This window comes from Bipolaris victoriae (genome assembly GCF_000527765.1).
Source record: "Bipolaris victoriae FI3 unplaced genomic scaffold scaffold_78, whole genome shotgun sequence".
In the NCBI taxonomy this organism is placed as follows: domain Eukaryota; kingdom Fungi; phylum Ascomycota; class Dothideomycetes; order Pleosporales; family Pleosporaceae; genus Bipolaris; species Bipolaris victoriae.
This window is the reverse complement of record NW_014575314.1, coordinates 77,675-97,065: the sequence shown is the minus strand read 5'-3', so window position 1 is coordinate 97,065 and position 19,391 is coordinate 77,675. Positions and strand designations below refer to the sequence as shown.

At 49.3% G+C, this 19,391-nt stretch overlaps 7 protein-coding genes across 7 annotated transcripts; 5 read left to right on the top strand and 2 right to left on the bottom strand.

Moving 5' to 3' along the window:
* Positions 1–1,955: 1,955 nt before the first annotated feature.
* COCVIDRAFT_18294 (glycoside hydrolase family 131 protein) lies at positions 1,956–3,114 on the top strand (the record flags this gene model as incomplete). Its single annotated transcript, XM_014698392.1, has 2 exons — positions 1,956–2,007; positions 2,066–3,114. 2 exons carry the CDS (start codon positions 1,956–1,958, stop codon positions 3,112–3,114), a joined length of 1,101 nt encoding a protein of 366 aa, XP_014553878.1.
* Positions 3,115–3,307: 193 nt separating this feature from the next.
* COCVIDRAFT_106403 (glycoside hydrolase family 18 protein) lies at positions 3,308–4,631 on the bottom strand (the record flags this gene model as incomplete). The annotated part of the gene is made up of 3 exons (XM_014698426.1): positions 3,308–4,131; positions 4,182–4,465; positions 4,522–4,631. The coding sequence occupies 3 exons, from the start codon at positions 4,629–4,631 to the stop codon at positions 3,308–3,310; spliced, it is 1,218 nt and encodes a 405-aa protein (XP_014553912.1).
* A 1,155-nt stretch (positions 4,632–5,786) lies between these two features.
* Positions 5,787–6,233, top strand: COCVIDRAFT_18292 (hypothetical protein; the record flags this gene model as incomplete). Its single annotated transcript, XM_014698391.1, has 1 exon — positions 5,787–6,233. The coding sequence occupies one exon, from the start codon at positions 5,787–5,789 to the stop codon at positions 6,231–6,233; it is 447 nt and encodes a 148-aa protein (XP_014553877.1).
* A 43-nt stretch (positions 6,234–6,276) lies between these two features.
* Positions 6,277–7,609, bottom strand: COCVIDRAFT_106423 (hypothetical protein; the record flags this gene model as incomplete). Its single annotated transcript, XM_014698425.1, has 2 exons — positions 6,277–7,052; positions 7,561–7,609. The coding sequence occupies 2 exons, from the start codon at positions 7,607–7,609 to the stop codon at positions 6,277–6,279; spliced, it is 825 nt and encodes a 274-aa protein (XP_014553911.1).
* Positions 7,610–8,259: 650 nt separating this feature from the next.
* Positions 8,260–10,337, top strand: COCVIDRAFT_106362 (hypothetical protein; the record flags this gene model as incomplete). The annotated part of the gene is made up of 4 exons (XM_014698424.1): positions 8,260–8,723; positions 8,800–8,823; positions 8,877–9,414; positions 9,462–10,337. 4 exons carry the CDS (start codon positions 8,260–8,262, stop codon positions 10,335–10,337), a joined length of 1,902 nt encoding a protein of 633 aa, XP_014553910.1.
* A 1,232-nt stretch (positions 10,338–11,569) lies between these two features.
* COCVIDRAFT_28967 (glycosyltransferase family 8 protein) lies at positions 11,570–12,658 on the top strand (the record flags this gene model as incomplete). The annotated part of the gene is made up of 1 exon (XM_014698423.1): positions 11,570–12,658. One exon carries the CDS (start codon positions 11,570–11,572, stop codon positions 12,656–12,658), a length of 1,089 nt encoding a protein of 362 aa, XP_014553909.1.
* An 883-nt stretch (positions 12,659–13,541) lies between these two features.
* COCVIDRAFT_28966 (hypothetical protein) lies at positions 13,542–18,713 on the top strand (the record flags this gene model as incomplete). The annotated part of the gene is made up of 8 exons (XM_014698422.1): positions 13,542–13,823; positions 13,897–16,576; positions 16,687–16,847; positions 16,903–17,006; positions 17,145–17,174; positions 17,234–17,271; positions 17,327–18,244; positions 18,295–18,713. 8 exons carry the CDS (start codon positions 13,542–13,544, stop codon positions 18,711–18,713), a joined length of 4,632 nt encoding a protein of 1,543 aa, XP_014553908.1.
* Positions 18,714–19,391: the final 678 nt, after the last annotated feature.

Below are 19,391 nucleotides of genomic sequence, written 5' to 3'. Positions count from 1 at the left end.
GCAATGATCAGCAACCACAACCAGTAACACTTTATACACGAACATTAAGGCTTGTCGCTTGCATTCAGCCGCATTTGTTCGCTTGTTGATCGTTCTTGGAATCAGAACCCTAGCATTAGTTACCCAATTCTATTGATGCAAAAACCTCCTATAGGCTGATGAGAATATGCTTCCATCGGCCCCGTCTTAGCCATCCTTCCCGAATGGCTCTAGTTCCCATCAATCCATCATTTCTCCATATGGCCTGACATTAATATCAACAGATTGGAACAGAATATCTTTTGAGTAGTAACGGACTTGTTAGCCAACTTTGTTGCGCTTTCACGACAGTTTGTGCCATGAGACGACGAATCTCAAGCGGATTATTCGTCATTCTCTCCACCAAGATTCTAGATAAGAGGATTAAGAGCAAGACCTTGTTCTACATTACTAACAGGGTGATATGACCTACTAAATTTCTAATTGCGGCTATCTAATGGTTGTAGAGAAGTTGCGACTTTGATCATAGAACATCCAGAAAATATCAGAAGGGAGTGGTGGTATTAACAATGTGCTAATATGCTTAGTCAAGACCATATATGTGTGAATAATTTAAGGCTGTTTATCTTATGTGTGCATTGGTAGAACAGGTGTAAGTTTTATGGATTGTATAGCTTAAAAGCAGGGCTTGGTACGAGACGCTCTGGTATGTTGTTAGTTCACTTTTTTTTCTAGTCTGTATCATGTTGCTGACATTGCCAACGGCATTGACACACAAGTACTTGGCACCGATGATTGCATCCAAGGATAGAAAATCCGGAACGACAACTCGCATCGCCCTTGATAGCGCTTAAAGAAGGCGCTTGCGGTTCTCTGGATGCTTGCTCGGATGCCGCACAGCTGCTGCACAAGGACACTTCAGGTTAACATACTACAGAATGTAAAATCATGACCGCACTCATAGCCCACGAATTGCGGTAGAATGAGCCGGGTACTTGCGGCGGCTAAAATCGGTTTGAGTCCAGATCTGTGGATGTGGTACCCGCGCTGCCACCATACAGGCGGGATCCAGATGTGCAGCCAATGTCGGAGAATTAACATGTCGAAGAAACACCAAGACTATTGAAACAAGTATAAAGCGTCAGCAGAATAACAAGATGGAAGAACAGGAACTTGCCGGTTAATAACATCGGGCCGTTGTCATCATGTTAGCCTTAGTTCACTCTGGCACCAAACGCGACGGCACCCACTTCTCTCATTCATTTCACCATGATCTTCCTCTAGGTCCAAAAAACATACATGTATGTCACCTCGACGCCTTTTTCGGACGTCAAGACTATTGGATCCATGAAAACTGACTAGTTCAAAGAGTCTTAACACCGCGCAGAAGCAAAGAAAAAAACCAAAAGGTAATCTCCGCCTCAGTGCATATACAATTTCTATAAAGCTCGCTAATAACCATGAAACAATTTGCTATGAGCAGGGAGCGTTTCATAAATCCTTCCCACAATCGACCCGCCCACGCTATACCCCGATAAGCCGGCGATGGATCCCGTCTCCGCTGATTCCGGTTTAGTGCTTCGAGCGCGAACGTTTCATACCGGCGTTTGCACTACCAAACAGCTGTCATGTCATCGGTCGGCCTGTCAAAGCTGTTCATGCGAGCAGCTATAGCGCGCGCGATACTGCATGTAGTCATGCCGCCGTTTCGATTCCACTCTGCGGTTCACTTTGTCCTGCCGAGACGGCAGGCTAAGCCTAAGCATGAGCTTGAACTGAGTCGAGGTACTGCTTATATGACACTCGAGTGCCTCTCGTTGTATTGTTTTGTTTCCATTGCTCACTGAGGTCATTCATTCATTCGTTCATTCCTTCGTTTCGTCCCAAGTAGACACTCATTTCACATTCTCTCTACAACCCACTTACAGCTGGTCTCTGTTTACTTTTGATTAAACAACATACTCAAGATTCTCAAGATGTTTGGAAAGGCTACTCTCATGAGCGCGCTGCTCAGCGCTGCCTCGGCTGGTAAGGCCAACAAAAAATGGGGAAACTCAAAGCCCATGTGCTGATCCGGTGTTACTAGAAATCGTCTGGGACGGTCGCTTCAACGACATGACCTCCAGCACTGATCTGTCAAAATGGTCCTTCGCCAACCCCGTCGGTTCCTACCAATACTACATCCACGGTTCTGGCCCCGTGACCGACTACGTCAACCTCGACCCTTCGTTCAAGAACCCCGCCGACAAGGCCTCCAAGCAAGGTGCCAAGATCACCATTGACGAGACGTCCAAGTGGAATGGCCAGACCATGCTGCGCACTGAGCTCATCCCCCAGACCAAGGCGGCCATCAACCAGGGCAAGAAGTTCTACCACTTCTCCATCAAGACCTCGACCGAGAACAAGCCCACAGCCACCAACGAGCACCAAATCGCCTTCTTCGAGTCCCACTTCACGGAGCTCAAGTACGGCGCCTCGGGCTCCGCAAACACCAAGCTCCAGTGGCACGTTGGCGGCGTCTCCAAGTGGGACGTCGAACTCAAGCCCGACGAGTGGCACAACGTCGCCTACGAGATTGACTTCTCCGGCGGCTCCGTCACCTTCTGGCACTCCACCGGCAGCGACGACCTCAAGAAGACTGCTGGCCCATTCACCGCTAGCACCCAGTCCAACGGCGCTGACTTCCACATCGGTACCCTGAGACTGCCGGGCGCCGCCGACGCTGCTGGTGCCGAGGACTGGTTCTTCAGCGGCGTATACATTGAGGATGGAGAGCTGACTACCAAGATCGGTGATGGATCTGCTGCTGCACCTGACACACCTGTTGCTAAGCCTTCTTCTGCTGCTCCTGCTGCTACTCCTTCTCCTACTCCTGCTGCTACCAAGCCGGAGGGCCAGACCGGTGGACAGGCTCCCGCTGCTTCTCCCAGCGCCGCCCCATCTTCTTTCGCCACTTCTGTGATCTCCACCACTCCTACTCCTTCCGCTGCTCCTTCCGCTGCTCCTGCTCCTGCTCCCGGTGCTGGATCTGGCGCTGGTGCCGGTACTGGATCCGGCTCTGACGCTGTTCTCCCCAAGGAGTTCACCATCAAGGAGTTCGTCGCATGGCTCAGGGCTAAGCAGGGACAGAACTAAGCTAGCATGTTACGCGCAGCACGTGGAGCTCAATACCCCATCTTTCCTCTAGAACAGCACCCTATGTTCTCTGTAAATATTCTTGTAATGTTGTTTATAAAACCAAAACCATTCTTTTTGGCAGTGTCATTGTCCTTGCTCTCTCATCTAGCTATTGCCTCTCCGTGCACACTTCATACCCACTACAGCTTTACTACAGCTCGCTCCTATGTTTAAGACCTATCGCATTTTGTTCTCCACGCTCCTCATTCAGCGCAGCCACCATCTCGTTGCTCGCCTTCAAATGCTCAAATTTCGGCGCATCCTCACCCAATCCCCACGCAAACACGCCTCCCAGCTCTTTTTCCGTCATGATGATCTGCATCTTACGTTTGATAGCATCAGGTGTGTCCCAAGACCAAAACAGCCTCTCCTCCTCATCCCAGTAGTAGTGCCCACCACCTACCTCATCATACACACCCTTTTCCATGGCGCGGTTAAACGATGCAGATAGTTCTTGAGGAACGGTATCGTGCCAGGAAAACGCACCAGCTTTACCTAGATCAGCGCCTGTGACTGGGTCTTCCATGAGCTCTGTAGCGCATCCAATCGGATCGGCGCTGCAAGTAGAGTTTGCGGCTGTTTTGTACCACTTGATATAGAAAGCTAGTCCTAGATTTGCTTTTTCCGGCGGCACGCCGGCGGCGAGGTATGCGTCTATGGCTTCGAGGGAGAGTTGCAGGCCAGTATGGTGTTTGGTCACGTTGTCGCGGCGGTTAAACAAATCGTATGTCATGATGTTTAAGTAATCGACTGAGGCCATGATGCTGGGGATGGTGGAGGATGTGAAGGCTAGCATGTCACGTGGGAGACCGGGAACGGCTGCTGTGATGGTTTTGCTGGGGCCAACAGCAGCGCGGATCTCGGCGAGGAGTTTGGGGTAGGCATTGATTTCCCAGGCTTTGTCGCTGTTGAGGTGGCCGGGTTGCTTGTAGTCTTCACCGTTGCCGCCTGCGTACTCCCAGTCTACGTCGATGCCTGCGTTCAGTTAGCGGACACTTTCTCTTCAATTGCCGGGCTTTTCATACCATCTGCACCCGTCGCATCTAGCATGGCCCGAACATTCTTTGCAAAGAGCTTGCGGCTTTCTTCCGTCTTTGCTGCGGCTGAGAAGCCGTCGGTGTCGCCCCATCCGCCAATGGCAACTTGAATGATGGTTCCGTTGGCGAACTTGGGTCTGATTTCATCTATGGTAGTGAAGAGCGGCCATTCGCTTTGCGTGGGGTTATTAAAAGTATCAGATCGCATGAAAGCGAGAGCCACTTCGGTTATGTTTTCGACCAAAGGCGACTCGGGCACGACATTGTGTTGTCTGGAAGCAGTCAGTTGCCTACGTTGAGACACAGAATCTCTCAGGAAGTAGTGTACCCGGTCAGATACATAATGTATCTCAGCTTCGATGTTTTTGCCGCGACACTTGCTAGAATTGAGCATAATACCAATAACAGGTGAAGCCATGATTGATTGCGGGCGGCCATTGTGAAGTGTCTGCTCGAGGAGACATTCCAGGTGTAAGCGTCCAGATCGAGAGATAAAGAATGTCACATGACGAACTCTTGGCATGCAAATAGCCGGGATCATAGAGAAGATCTGCTAGTTGGTATTCGTCCAGTTGACTGTTCCGCCCTATGAACTATTCTGCTATGGCTGATCAACAAAGTTGTCAACGTACTAGTGGCTCATTGCTACCCCGCCTCAACCGAATGCCTTGTCCCGCATCAGTCCGTATGCATACAAGACCCCGCCACATTCACCTTAGCGCGAGCAGTGCAGGACCAAACATGGGGTAGTCGCGACTTGCCGGTTTCCATACCTCGTCATTCGTAAGGCGGTGAGTAAGGCGAAAAAATAACGTGTATCGCGAGGGAGGAAAGATGGACAGTCTCAATGATTTTCAGGCCGGATCTTCTACAAAAGCAGAAGAATAGACAAAGGGTTTTCTTTAGAAATTAGCTAGAATTTCCTTGGATTCAAAGCGTATTTTTACCAGCCCTGTCTAACGTCAGAAAGTCGACATATGGACCAAGAGCAGAGCAGACAGCCGATGAGGTCAAAGGATAGATCAGTAGTACTAGCATGTTTTCCCTTTGCATAGCTACAAACCTGTCAATATTAAATCGTATCCAACTAGTTACAATATCTATGCTCAAGCTCCGTAAGTAAGCGATACGTCATAGCCGGATATTACATCGCACTGTAACCTGATCAGCCACCTTCCCCTCCTCAAAGTTCGGTAACCGAATAATACGGCACAGCAACATGAAACAGAAGTAGCATCCAACCAATTGCATACCCAGTCCCCTAGTTGTAAAAGCCTCATACGATGTAGTAAAGCGATACGTTTCGTCACAGCTAAATCAATCAGTCACACCGGTCCAATTGTATTGCATCGGGAAGCGCCATTCCTAGTCGGAGCCCTGTATATCTATTCAGTGTGGAAGTAAGCCGGATATGGATATGAAGCGCTTGGAAAGATTGTAAGATAGAAAAGACTCGCTTCCATTTAAAAATGGGAATGTAAATATCAGCCTGATTAGAAAATTTCAGCTGCATCATCAACTCGCTCATAATATCTCCTGTAAAAAGTAAGTTGACAACTCGATTGTTTGAGTTCTATGTTAATAGCTACAAGGATGGCTACATACACGCTCTCAATCGTTGTGTGCGGGGAAGGCGACGATCCCAATAACCGTTGCCATTGGTCATTTGTGTTTCACCGTGCCGGGGCAGACAGAGGCAATCTATTGCAGGTGTCGCTCATAGACCGTGATCGTCTATGGTACCAACTCGACCGACGCGATGGCGTAACTGTCCTCAGCCCAAGTTCCGAGGGCTGTTTCCAGGTCGTTACTATCTCCGCCACTCAATATGCGCAAGCCTATTCCATCATCAGCAAAGAGCCGGCCCCAAGGAACGGTAGAGACCGGTGTCAAGATTGGACAGTGAACTGTATCATTGCTCTCGAAGCTGAGGAACTGGTTCCTCCAGGGACTTCTGAGTGGGTCAGCGGACTTGTGGGGAAAACGGCAACAAACTTTGCACAATCTGTAGGGGGTAGATGGGTTGCCAATAGAAGATAGTAAAAGCGGATTCCCTTCAGGAAAAACACAGTGCTCGAGTGGCTCAAGATCCGCTGTATACTACAAGCTCCTTGTCAAGTTGCTCCAAAATTAAATACGCGGCCATGTCGATTTCCCCGCTAAATACTAAATCAAGAGCTGCTTTCCATTCCTGATTTCTTGCTCTTGACCGTGCTTCGTAATATTCCCTGTCCTTGATGCTGTACCCTGACGAACTCCAATCGAGAATACCAGAAATCTTTCCATCCTTTACTAGAATATTATCACGGTGAAGGTCACCATGCGTAAAAACAATCGTGGGCTCGTTGAGGCTTTCGATCTTGTGTATCAAAGCATCATGTCTTTGGTCGGAGACCCCAGGCGGTCTTGACATTTGCAAGGCGTCCTTAAGCCCGGCGTTGTACTCACTCCGAGTTCTGTACGGACCATAATCGATCTTAGGTCCATTACGCATTGGAAAGTGCTTGAAGAAGATATCTTGGCAGGGTTGGTGACCCAGCGCACCGTAATAATCTTCTTGAAGAGTTCTCCACTCGTGGATGTAGCCTCGCAGGTGTTGAATTATGGAAGCCTGGGTCTCTGGTGGCAGAGATGTCCATACCTCTGCCAAGGGCTGTCCCTCTACCTGCGACATCAATATGTACCCAGAGTCTCCTCTTTGGCCAACACGATCGACTCTAGGGACAGGTACGGACGTTCGTGAAGCCAAAAGGCGCATCGCTTCTGCTTCTGAGCTTTTTATGCCATAGCCGACCTTAAGGACTTGTTTCGTGTCAGGGAGGAAGATAATTCTAGGTCCAATCTTGTTCGGGAACTTGTCTACCGAGTTGTCAGGCAGCGATATCTCATCAGCAAAAAGCTGGAGTGGACTAGTATAGTGTTAGACCGGTTATGGTATGCATCTAGGATCATACTTGTAATCGAGAGAGTGCTCTGGCGGTTCCATGTGTCTTAGTGGTCGCTTGGAAGTTGAGAGGCGGACGAGTGGCGACATGTGCGGCTAATCCTTGTCAAAGCGCTGCCCGAATAGGTATCAAAAACGCAACCGCAAAACGCGCAGCCGAACAGACCCTGGGGCAGGCTTAAGCACTAATAGTTAACATAATCCATTGGTACGAAGGCCAGCCCACCAAACCACGGTATCCCGCGAAAACACGAGATGCAGTTGCCACAGCGAGCTTTCCCCATGGAACAGCAATCTTCCAATATATCTATAAGAACCTATCATTAGCGACAGCTAAGACTGAGCTTCCAGTGTAATTGGAGACCCTCGTAGCTCAGTGCATTTCCAGAACAGAGACCGAAGACTGACACTCTCCACTTTCACGTGCACACATTGGCCCAATGGGTGTAGCAACCATGTCATTCTCCAACATACTGTATGAGTTAATCACATACCTCACAGTCAAGCAACCTAATCTTCTACACTGAGTATGTCGCTGATTCTCGTCGTATGTCTGACTATCAATGAAGGGATTGTTAATGCGTCATGCCTTCAAGTAGAGGGTGACAAGATCATCTCTTCTAATCTGGGCAAAATTCGTGAAGATCTTGTGAGTTCTAATAAATGTCATTTCAGCTGCGCGACTCCAAAACGGGGTGCTCAAACAAGCCACGCGCAGTGAGCCATGATAGGTACTACCAAAAGCTCTGTGTTACAACCTATCTTTGGATTAGCGCTCGAGGGTGACAACTTGGTAGACATGAGGCAAGCTGAGTGCATGGTACGCGATCGCAGCAGTGTTGCACAATGGAGCGTGAGAGTGTAAAGAACGATTGCGATGCAGTGTACTTTTCCTATTGACTGGCCAAATACTGCGCACCAACGTCGCAACAGGCGTCGGTTCACAGCGGAAAGTCACGTGCGATCTCATGGTCAGTGCCTAGCCCCTGAACAATGCACACTAGCCGTTGGGAGCGGAGATTGCAGTATCTCAAACCAAAGATAGGTAAAAGCAAATAATCATCAATTCTCACATATACATCTCACACGGTCACTTCGATACTCTTATATTCACATTCTACCATGGGCAGAGATATCAGCAGGGCAGATCTCAGTAGAGCGGATCTCAGACTCCACAACATTTACTACAAACCAAATGTCCACCAGGCCAATCATGCAGACACACAAAAAGCTTCCCGAAATTTGCCGGACCACGTGGATGCAGTACGTGAGGGACTTTTGTTTATGGAAGAGATGCTACCGGATGACTGCAAAAAGGTACTTGAGAAAGAGCAGGTTGCGTATGGTGATGTGTACATCGGTCCACGCTGGTGTCTTTGCCCCCCTGAAAAGGCTTTCGTTCATGTCAAACATCACGAGCGCATACAAGGCCAGTCAAAGTCGTTCGAAACCCTCAAAGATTGCGAAAACATTGCAGAGAGTGCACGAAAGATAGCGGGCGACTCGGCAGAGGAATGGATGACGTTTTGGAAGAGTAAAATATTCATACCATTCAGTGATGAGGCACTTCAGCAATCAGGATTCAGGTACGGTTTCCTCCTCTCCTTGGATGTAACTCATTCTGTATATCAACTTGATTGTTACAAACTGACATCTGGTAAGCTCCGCATTAGATGACTGGTTGGTGTAAGTTGCTGCCCCCTCATTCTTCATCAAAAAAAACTAACATCCAGCCATAGCTCTGAAAATTTGTCATGGAGTAATTTTGACAACTTCGTGAAATCAAGTCTTTGGGCGCCCAAACGTGGACAGCCTAGGCCGGATTTGACGTACGGGTTTCCAATCCAGACTTCAACAACAAGCAGCATGAAAGGATTTGCGCGAGACGAGCTTGCTCAATCATTCTCACTTCAATCTTTGATGAAACTTGTAGAGCAGAGTATAGCGTGTGCGCCAACAACTAAGCTCAAGAAAGAAGCAATACTTTCTAGTGGGAAGAGATGGAAGAACTCCTCCCGACTGTGCTTTCCTTGGGCCATCGTGGAAGTCGAGAAAGATGTTCCAGATACCGATGACGTTGCTGAAGAAAGGTGTTTTCGCCGAGCAGCCAATGCCGCCTCTGCTGCTCTCGATCTCCAGGCACAATTATTCAACAAGGCCTCAGATAGCTGCTCTTTACAGTCGCCTCCTGTTATTGCCTTCACATGTGTCGGTCCTGTTGTGAAGGTTTGGCTTGCATACCAGGATAAGTCAAAAGAATTTGCAATCCCAATACAGGTCAGCGAAGCTCATCTCAATTCTTGCCTAACACTGACACTTAGTAGCGTATGGTCTGTATTTGGTCAACATCAATAGAATTGACGTGGGGAGTTGCATCATTGCGTGCTATCATCAGAAATATGCACACATGGTCCTCACGCCTTTTGAAGCCAAGACTGCAGATGGCCATCTCTCAAGTCGCTAAGAATGTTCACAAAAGTGGACACATCGATGCACAGAGTTCTGCAGACCTCGACGTACCCACGCCTAATACCAAGAAATTGGATATCAAGTCCGGAAGTACCCGGGAGAGTCCCCAAGTTATTCTCCAACCCCCTTTGCCTGGCCTATCTGGGTCAGACACCACCAATGGAGCGGATGTCCCAAAGGCACCTTCGTCCAAAACTCATAACGGGAACGCAAAATCGCCTAGTCTAAGACCCAGAACCCAGGAAAATACAAGCAGCCTTTTTAACAGTAAACCCAAGGATGAAACTCAGAAATTAGGACAGGTTGTACGAAGATCAGAGATCAAGAAGAATCCCAAAGGTGGCGAGATATTTGGATTACCATGGCCGACGAAATATCACTTCAGCAGCGACAGCAGCAGCATAACTTCGATCTCATTGCCGAAACCCGCGACTGAGTCTCCATTCGATTCAGCACTTCATTCACAGCCCAAAGCATTGTTTCTTGGATTCGATCCCACCAACAGTAGTAAAGACCGATCTTCAAAGAAACCCAAACCACCAAAAAAGGTTGCTTCAAATAAGACTACACCAAAGGATGTCGACAACAAGACTTTTTTGCCGGCAGTCGAAGGCACGGATGTTTACGATCTTGTGACTACATTTGAGTCGACAAAACTTGAAGTCATCGACGAGGACCCCATTCCGGCTCCGAGTGTGACACACTCAAGACCCGTAAAAAGACAACGATGACTATTTTTAACACTGGGCCATCACCTTGAATTTTTCTATATACTCGCTTGAGTAGCTAAAGCCAGCCGTTTGCGAGCGGAAAAGATAGTTTTGTTTACTCTACTAGCCTAGCTATAAATAGCTTTGAGAGGGAAGCTAGCGGGACCAACGATGGATCTCCTAACCATCCGAAGCTAGGGCTGAACTGATGTTTGCAGTGGCCGTTCTGCATTCAGCCTGTACCACTATCCAGGCGCTTATTTCATCTAAGAGCAATTGATGTCATTGATCTTTTGCCAATAATAGAGCCGGCTATAATTGTAATTCAGATACCTTGAATACGAGAACCATTTCCACCTAATGTGCGGATGCGCGAGGGAATTTTCAGCAACCTAGAAAGTGCAAATATCTAGAGATACTTGTCGTGTGTAAAAGCTGTTCAAGGCATACTACCTTTATAATTAGACACTTGAAGATAGTTGTATGAATTGATAAAGATTTTCTCGAAGCCAGCAGACCGTGTTATTTACGAACGATCGGCATTAAAAACGCCGAATGTGGCCCGTGTTGAGATTTGAGGACAACTGCTCCTTTCTCCGTTGTTCTCTGTTCCTCCTCGCCATTATTGCGAGAGCACCATAGTGTTGCAACTGTTCTCGATAAAGGACCGCCCAATCCGATTCGATCGTATTGTGGGAGTTTGTTTCGCGCTGTTTATGAATTAACACGCATTCAGAAGTGCGGGCAACCCTACTACTGAGGTTTGGGTACGGACACAGCCACGCCACTGCTAAGCACTAACCCCAGGTGACAACTTGTGATGATCAGAGTGGTACGGAAACAAGCCATGCCCATGAGCGTACCCAAATATGTACATAAACGCCTTCGTAACGTTATCTTCGACCGGCCATTTGAGGGCGCGATACGAACTTTAGTGGGGTGAAGCCATGGTATCACGATATGAAGCCTCAAAGAGCCATGATAATTCTATCAAAATAGCAGAGCCGATGCAATCATTAGCAAGCGAGACTTTTGCACTCAATCCGTTGAGCGGATTCCCAAAATACCCTGTGGTTTCTCAAACTTTGAAGAGCTCTTGCAGCGGTATCCCTCCAGGCTCATGACGGAAGTGGGTCATCGCTGACGCTTACTACTCAGTAATACGAGCGGCCGCGTGGAACAGATTTTGAATGACTTGAATTAATCTTCTGTTATAACCTTCAACTTTTCGCTGATACGATACTCGAGCAACAATGTTGATCAAAGATAGGATATGGATTGCTTACGTGTGCATAGCCATCGGCCTGTTCTATGCGGCATTTCTGGTGTTCAATAGTGGCAATGTACAGCACATCACTTCGGCGGACTGGCCACTGTTTGGAAGCAGCGATACAGCGCTTGGGAAGGAAGAAAGCGATTCTTCAAGTTCATCTCCGGAATCGAACGGCGCTACAACTTCACCGGCTTCTTCGCACGGCAATCCGACACTTGCGATTGCGACTTTCCTGACCGGCCAAGCCAACGACGACACCTACTTCAACTTGACCCGGATGCTTACGTATCAGCTATTGCAGGTCCCTGAGACGCGTATCCAAAACCCCGACATTGGCTTTGTTGTCCTCTGCGGCACCAAGCTACCCGAATCGAAACGCGAGATCCTCCGCAAAGACGGCGCAACTGTCATTCCGCTCGAAGACGTGCCATTACCATCATGGATCCATACCTCCGAGCCGCGATGGTCCGAACAATTCACCAAGCTGCGCGTCTTCGAGCAAACACAGTACTCGCGCATCCTCTACATGGACGCCGACTACATGATCATGCACCGCATAGACGAAATCTTCCGCGAGCCCATCGTCACGCAGCTCACCCCCACACTCTTCATACGCGAGAAGGAAATCAAACAAGACGAGGGTCCACTACCTAAACAATGGCTCTTCGCCGGGCGCTCCGAGAACGGCGGACAAGGCGGCTTCGACCACTTCGTGCCACCCGTACAAACCAACTACGCCAACGGCGGCTTCTTCATGGTTGCGCCACAACAGGAAATGTACGACCACCTCATGGATGTGATGCAGATTGAGCGTCGCTTCCCCACAACCTTTATGGAACAGGACATGCTCAACTATGTTTTCCGGCGTGACGGGCCCATGCCGTGGCGCGAGCTGGATTGGAAGTGGAGTTCGAATTTCGCGAATCAGCGCGATGTCGATGGCGGGGTGCATGCGTTGCATGGCAAGTTTTGGGCTGAAGGACCGAATGTTGTGAGGAAGAAGTTTAAGGAGCTGGTGAGACTGATGGAGGAGCGGGATGCTAAGAGGGAGCAGGCGGGTGAGAGGTGAAGAGAGTTTTATGTGTGATACCCATGTTTTTAAGAAATATTATAATAGTAGTAAGTATAGGTAGATATTAGATGCATGTATGTATGTTTAGCGATGTTTAGAAATGGGTTGTTGATGCGTTATAGATTGATTAAGATTCTATTATTTATTTTTTCGATTAAGACACGGGAAGTGGATTGAGACATAAGCAATATTGGCGTTCTGTTCCATGTGAGTTTTGGTCTTGGGAGGATATTATTTGGCAGGCTTGTGATTGGTGTGATTAACCCATCGACAGCCGTTCATTAATAGATGGGATCAATCTCATCCTGGTGAATTGATTCTAAAATGACGATCTTTCGTGGTGCCTAGAGACATATTCAGCATAGATGCAAATGCTCGTCTTGATACGACTTGGTACAACATCGGTACGTGCATGCTTGTATCCCAATGTAGAGCACGTGACCTGGTGTTGAATTGATACGGACGCGGATGCGGGAATCCGATGCTCCGTCGGCAGCCGGCCCACGGGTTCGGTGAGTCTTGCTAGGCATCCGAGTGCTGACGTCCTCCTAGACCAGAGATATACAGCATAGAAACGTAGCCAAAGTCTTGCAGCACTTGGCACATGGTTTTTCCGTATAGATACATGTAGAATGAAGCAGAAGCGTTGTTCAAAGGCCAATGAACTACAGGAGCAGCTCGTGTCTAAGCGGCCGCGGCGTTAGCGGGGCTAACTGGGAATGATTATATCATGTAGCTGGTCCGAGCTTCCATGTCAAATGTGCAGCTCGCGCCGCGTCTGCCTTCAACCCCGGAATCCTCGCCGCCTTTGGACGTCTTGATCTGCCTCGACTCTGCCACACCAGAGTAAGGCAATCAGCACACTCACACGACCCAATCGATGCAGGTGCAACAACAACAGACGCCCTTTCTCCCCGCTGCACGGCTTGCGCATGGCTACCTGACGGCCTCGAGGCTTGACCGACAGCCATTATGCGGTAATCCTGAGGGTTGGGGCCCAATCAGCCCGATCCGATACGACTTCACGCCGTGTTTTCTCGATGTCTGGATAGCTGTCGTAGCCGTGTTTGGTGTTTTGGGAGGAGCCGGCGCGTTATGGTATCTATATAGGCATTGCTCACCGCAACCGGTGAAGCGCAACTGGCACTTTTACGCGAAATTGGTATGCTTCACATTTTGTCAATATCTACGTCATGTTTTTGTTTGACAGGTGCTGACACCCATCGTTCCAACAGACGACTATTGGAGCTCTTATTGGCACAACCGCTACTCAGGCAGCCCTTCAGATCGAATACTACAAACACGTCTGGGCAGGCGACTTTCGCTTCTGGACCACCGTCCTGACCATTCTCTCCCTCATTGTCGTCTTCCACATCCAATATATCGAACATTGGAGATCGCGCAATCCAAACGGTGTCGTGCTTTTCTACTGGCTTCTCCTCCTCATCGCTTACGCCGTCAAGCTCCGCTCGCTCATTTCGCAACAAATCCACCGCGAACATGTGGCATACTTTGCAGTCTTCTGCACTAGTGTTGGACTGGCGGCCCTCTCCTTTGTCCTGGAATGGCTGGTGCCGAAGCGCATGAGCGATTATGATATGCTCGGGCATGAGGATGAATGTCCATACGAATACGCCGACATCTTCTCGGTCTTGACCTTTGGTTGGATGACACCGCTGATGAAGAGGGGTTACCAGACTTTCCTTACTCAGGATGATCTGTGGAATCTGCGAAAGCGCGACTCGACTCGGCACACTGCATCCACCTTTGAAAAGGCCTGGGAGTACGAGATGTCCAAGAAGCACCCATCGCTCTGGATTGCCCTGTTCCGTTCTTTCGGTGGTCCATACTTCCGAGGAGCCCTCATCAAGACTATAAGTGACGTTTTGAACTTTGTTCAGCCCCAGCTACTCAGGCTGCTCATTACCTTTGTGGCCTCATACCGCACTGAAAATCCCCAGCCTGTCATTCGTGGTGCTGCTATTGCGATTGCCATGTTCGCTGTGTCAGTCTCACAGACAGCCTGTCTCCATCAATACTTCCAACGCGCGTTCGAAACTGGCATGCGCATCAAGTCCTCTCTTACTGCTGCCATCTACGCAAAGTCGACCCGTCTGTCCAACGAAGGCCGAGCGGCGAAGTCTACTGGAGACATCGTCAACTATATGGCTGTGGACACACAGCGTCTTCAGGATCTCGCGCAGTACGGTCAGCAGCTATGGTCCGCTCCCTTCCAGATTGTGTTGTGCATGCTCTCGCTATATCAGTTGCTTGGTGTAAGCTGCTTCGCAGGAGTGGCTGCCATGTTCGTCATGATTCCCGTCAACGGAGTAATCGCACGATGGATGAAGACATTGCAGAAAGAGCAAATGAAGAACAAGGATTCGCGTACGAAGCTGATTTCGGAGATTCTCAACAACATGAAGTCTATCAAGCTCTACGCCTGGACTACCGCCTTCGCTAGCCGGTTGAACACCATCCGAAACGACCAAGAACTCAAGACCCTCCGTAAGATTGGCGCCACTCAGGCCTTCTCGACCTTCACGTGGTCTACTACTCCCTTCCTCGTGTCTTGCTCCACCTTCGGTGTTTTTGTCCTCACGCAAAACCGTGCCCTGACAACCGATATTGTGTTCCCTGCGCTTACACTCTTCAACCTTCTTACCTTCCCGTTGGCTATTCTCCCCATGGTCATTACCGCCATTGTCGAGGCTAGCGTTGCGGTGAGTCGTATTACTGGCTTGTTGACTGCCGACGAGTTACAAGAGGATGCCGTTATCCGCGAGGATGCAGTGACTGAGTTGGGAGATGAGTCGGTCCGCATTCGTGATGCTAGCTTCACTTGGGACAAGAACGCTGAACGCCGGGCTTTGCATGACATCAACTTTGCTGCGCACAAGGGCGAGCTCACGTGCATTGTTGGTCGCGTTGGTGCGGGCAAGTCTTCGCTTCTCCAAGCCGTACTTGGTGATTTGTGGAAGATTCATGGAGAGGTTGTGCTAAGGGGAAAGACAGCCTATGTACCTCAGTCGGCTTGGGTCATGAATGCGTCTGTCAGAGAGAACATTGTCTTTGGTCACCGTTGGGATCCTCAATTCTACGAGAAGACTGTTAACGCTTGTGCCTTACGCGATGACTTTGCATCTCTGCCTGATGGCGACCAGACCGAAGTTGGCGAACGCGGTATTTCCTTGTCCGGCGGACAAAAGGCTCGTCTCACCTTGGCTCGTGCTGTTTATGCCCGCGCAGATATCTACTTGCTTGACGATTGTCTATCGGCCGTCGATCAACATGTAGCAAGACATCTCATCAACAACGTGCTCGGACCTAAAGGGTTGCTCGCAGGGAAGACTAGAATTCTCGCGACCAACTCCATCCCCGTACTTATGGAAGCTGAAATGATCTTGCTGTTGCGTGAGGGTAGAATTCTTGAGAGGGGTAGCTACGGTCAACTGATGGCAATGAAGGGTGAAATTGCCCAACTAATCAAGACATCCCAGAACGAAGACCAAGGAGAAGATGATAGCACCCGTATGTCAGATAGCATCATGAGCGACGCCGAGAGCACCGTGTATGGTGGTACTCCCCCTGGTGAGGACGACGAGGAAGATCAAGCCGAAGCCGAAGCAGCTCAGGAAGGCGGTGCGCATCTTGCTCCTTTGAGAGTCGGAGGTGGCACAGCCCGCAAGTCAAGCTTCAACACCCTCCGTCGTGCCAGTACTGCAAGCTTCAAGGGACCTCGTGGCAAGGTTACTGATGAAGAGGGTGCGCCGTTGAAGAGCAAGCAAACAAAGGAATTCCAGGAGCAAGGCAAAGTCAAATGGTCCGTTTATGGCGAGTACGCAAAGACGAGTAATCTTGTAGCTGTCGGTATCTATCTGATGCTCCTTCTTGGGGCCCAGACCACTTCCATTGGTATGTTCAAAGGTCGCGAAGGGGCTGGAATCACTGGCGTCTCCGTTTGGTGCGCCATTGGATTGTCACTTTCGCATTTTTTGCAGTTCAACGCTAACGCTGCGATACAGGTGCAAACGTGTGGCTCAAGCATTGGTCAGATGTCAATCAGCGGTATGGTGGAAACCCTGATGTGGGACGATATATCGGCATCTACTTCTCGTTTGGTGTAGGGTCAGCTGCACTCGTGGTAGTACAGACCCTCATTTTATGGATCTTCTGCTCGATTGAGGTGTGTATCTGCTTACTGGGCTAGCTTGGCTTGCGTTCACTGACACCCCGTGTAGGCTAGTCGTAAGCTACATGAGCGGATGGCTTTCGCAATATTCCGCTCGCCAATGAGCTTTTTCGAGACAACGCCTGCAGGACGCATCCTTAACCGCTTCTCAAGGTAAGCCGTCATTCTTACTAGGGACTGTCTCAGTGAATCGGCCTATGTTTCCCTATGAACTGTTCGTTGAAGGATTCCGCGGAGGACTCGTCTTCGGCTCTAGTGTATATGCCGACATTTGCTAACTTCACGAACCAGTGACATATACAGAGTAGACGAGGTGCTAGCGTAAGTCGCTTCCCATTCCCTAACGTACTTGCAGCAGGTTGTCTAACGTACGCTTGTAGCCGAACGTTCAACATGCTCTTCGTTAATTCTGCCCGAGGTATGCAGCCACCCCGCATCCAACCCGGTGTGTAACACTTGACTGACCGATGTAGCCGGGTTTACCCTTGTTGTTATCTCATGGTCAACACCAGCCTTCGTGGCTCTGATTTTGCCTCTTGGAGCGCTTTATCTCTACATTCAGCGATATTACCTACGCACATCCCGCGAGTTGAAGCGACTTGACAGTGTCAGCCGAAGCCCGATTTATGCACACTTCCAAGAGAGCTTGAGTGGCATGAGTACGATCCGCGCCTACGGCCAGCAGAAGCGTTTCGAGATGGAGAATGAATGGCGTGTCGACGCTAATCTACGCGCATACTACCCTTCCATCAATGCCAATCGATGGCTTGCAGTTCGCCTGGAGTTTCTTGGTTCGGTTATCATCCTGGCTGCTGCGGGTTTCGCTATTATTTCCGTCTCGAGCCACAGCGGACTTGACGCTGGTTGGGTCGGTCTGGCCATGTCCTATGCGCTCCAGATTACACAAAGTCTCAACTGGATCGTCCGGCAGACCGTTGAGGTGGAGACCAACATTGTCTCTGTGGAACGTGTGCTTGAATATGCCGCATTGCCCAGCGAAGCGCCCGAAATTATCTCCAAGAATAGACCACCAATCAGCTGGCCAGCACAAGGCGCTGTTGCTTTCAACAACTACAGCACTAGGTACCGACCTGGTCTAGATCTTGTGCTGAAGAATGTCAACCTCTCCATCAAGCCAAAGGAAAAGATTGGTGTTGTTGGGCGTACTGGCGCTGGCAAGAGTTCACTTACCCTTGCGCTGTTCCGTATCATTGAACCCACAGAGGGCTTCGTAAGCATTGACAATCTCAACACAAGCACCATTGGACTCTTGGATCTTCGTCGACGTTTGGCTATCATCCCTCAAGATGCCGCGCTCTTTGAAGGCACTGTACGCGATAACCTGGACCCTGGGCATGTACACGATGATACCGAGCTTTGGAGCGTCCTAGGTACGTTCCTCTACACTCGATACAGATACAATAACTAACAATTATTCCAGAACATGCCCGCCTTAAGGACCACATTGCCTCGATGCCCGGTAAGCTGGACGCCACCGTCAACGAAGGCGGTTCCAACTTCTCTGCCGGCCAACGCCAACTCGTCTCGCTCGCCCGTGCCCTGCTCACCCCCTCCAACATCCTCGTCCTCGATGAAGCAACCGCCGCCGTCGATGTCGAAACAGACGCCATGCTCCAAAGCACCCTCCGCGCCCCTATGTTTAGCAACCGCACCATCATCACCATTGCGCACCGTATCAACACTATTCTTGACAGCGACCGCATTATCGTACTTGATAAGGGTGAAGTCAAGGAATTTGATTCCCCTGCTGAACTTGTGAAGAGTAAGGGATTGTTCTACGAACTTGTTAAGGAGGCGGGGCTGCTTAATGCGCTGGATATTTCACAGGCTTCGCTGTAAGGGATTTTAATTTATGAATGGTGTTTGGGAAGGAAGAATGGACTGGGGATGATGTAGTATACTAGCATTAAAAAGGGAAAAAGAAAAGCTTGTATAATGGAATGAAAGGTGTAATTGTATGTACGTAGAATTCATATTCGCATTCCGCGGCGTATCCGTCTTTTGTTTTTCTATCGTTGACTGCATGCATGCATGCAACCTTGCTTAACCGAACGTCATCCGCGGGGAGGCGGAAGCGGAAGCGGCAAAGAGAAAAAAAAGGCTCTTTGTTAGCTCCCTTCCTTCCATCTTTTTTTCACCTTGTCTTTTCTTCGCTTGATTTTTTGGGGTTTTCCCGTTTCGTGCCGTGCCGTACCGTGCCGTACCCTTTTTTGTGGCTTGGTATGGGAATTTAACGTTGCCGTGGGGGTTTTTGGCGTGGGAGGTTTTGGCCGGAAAAAAAGCATAGTGTGGGGGGGGATGGAAAAGAGAGCGTCAGTAGAGTGATATTGAGATAGTTCTAATTTGAAGTGTGTGAGAAACTGAGCATGTTGATGTATTTTATTGTTTTGGTTCAAGATTCTAGACACGCTTTTTGGTGTGGGGTTAGGATCTTGATTCAATCGCGTTTTCTTTTGTGGGTATGCAGATAGGGTGTATGCGTTGGTGGAGATGGATTTTGCGATTCCTTATCTTGTG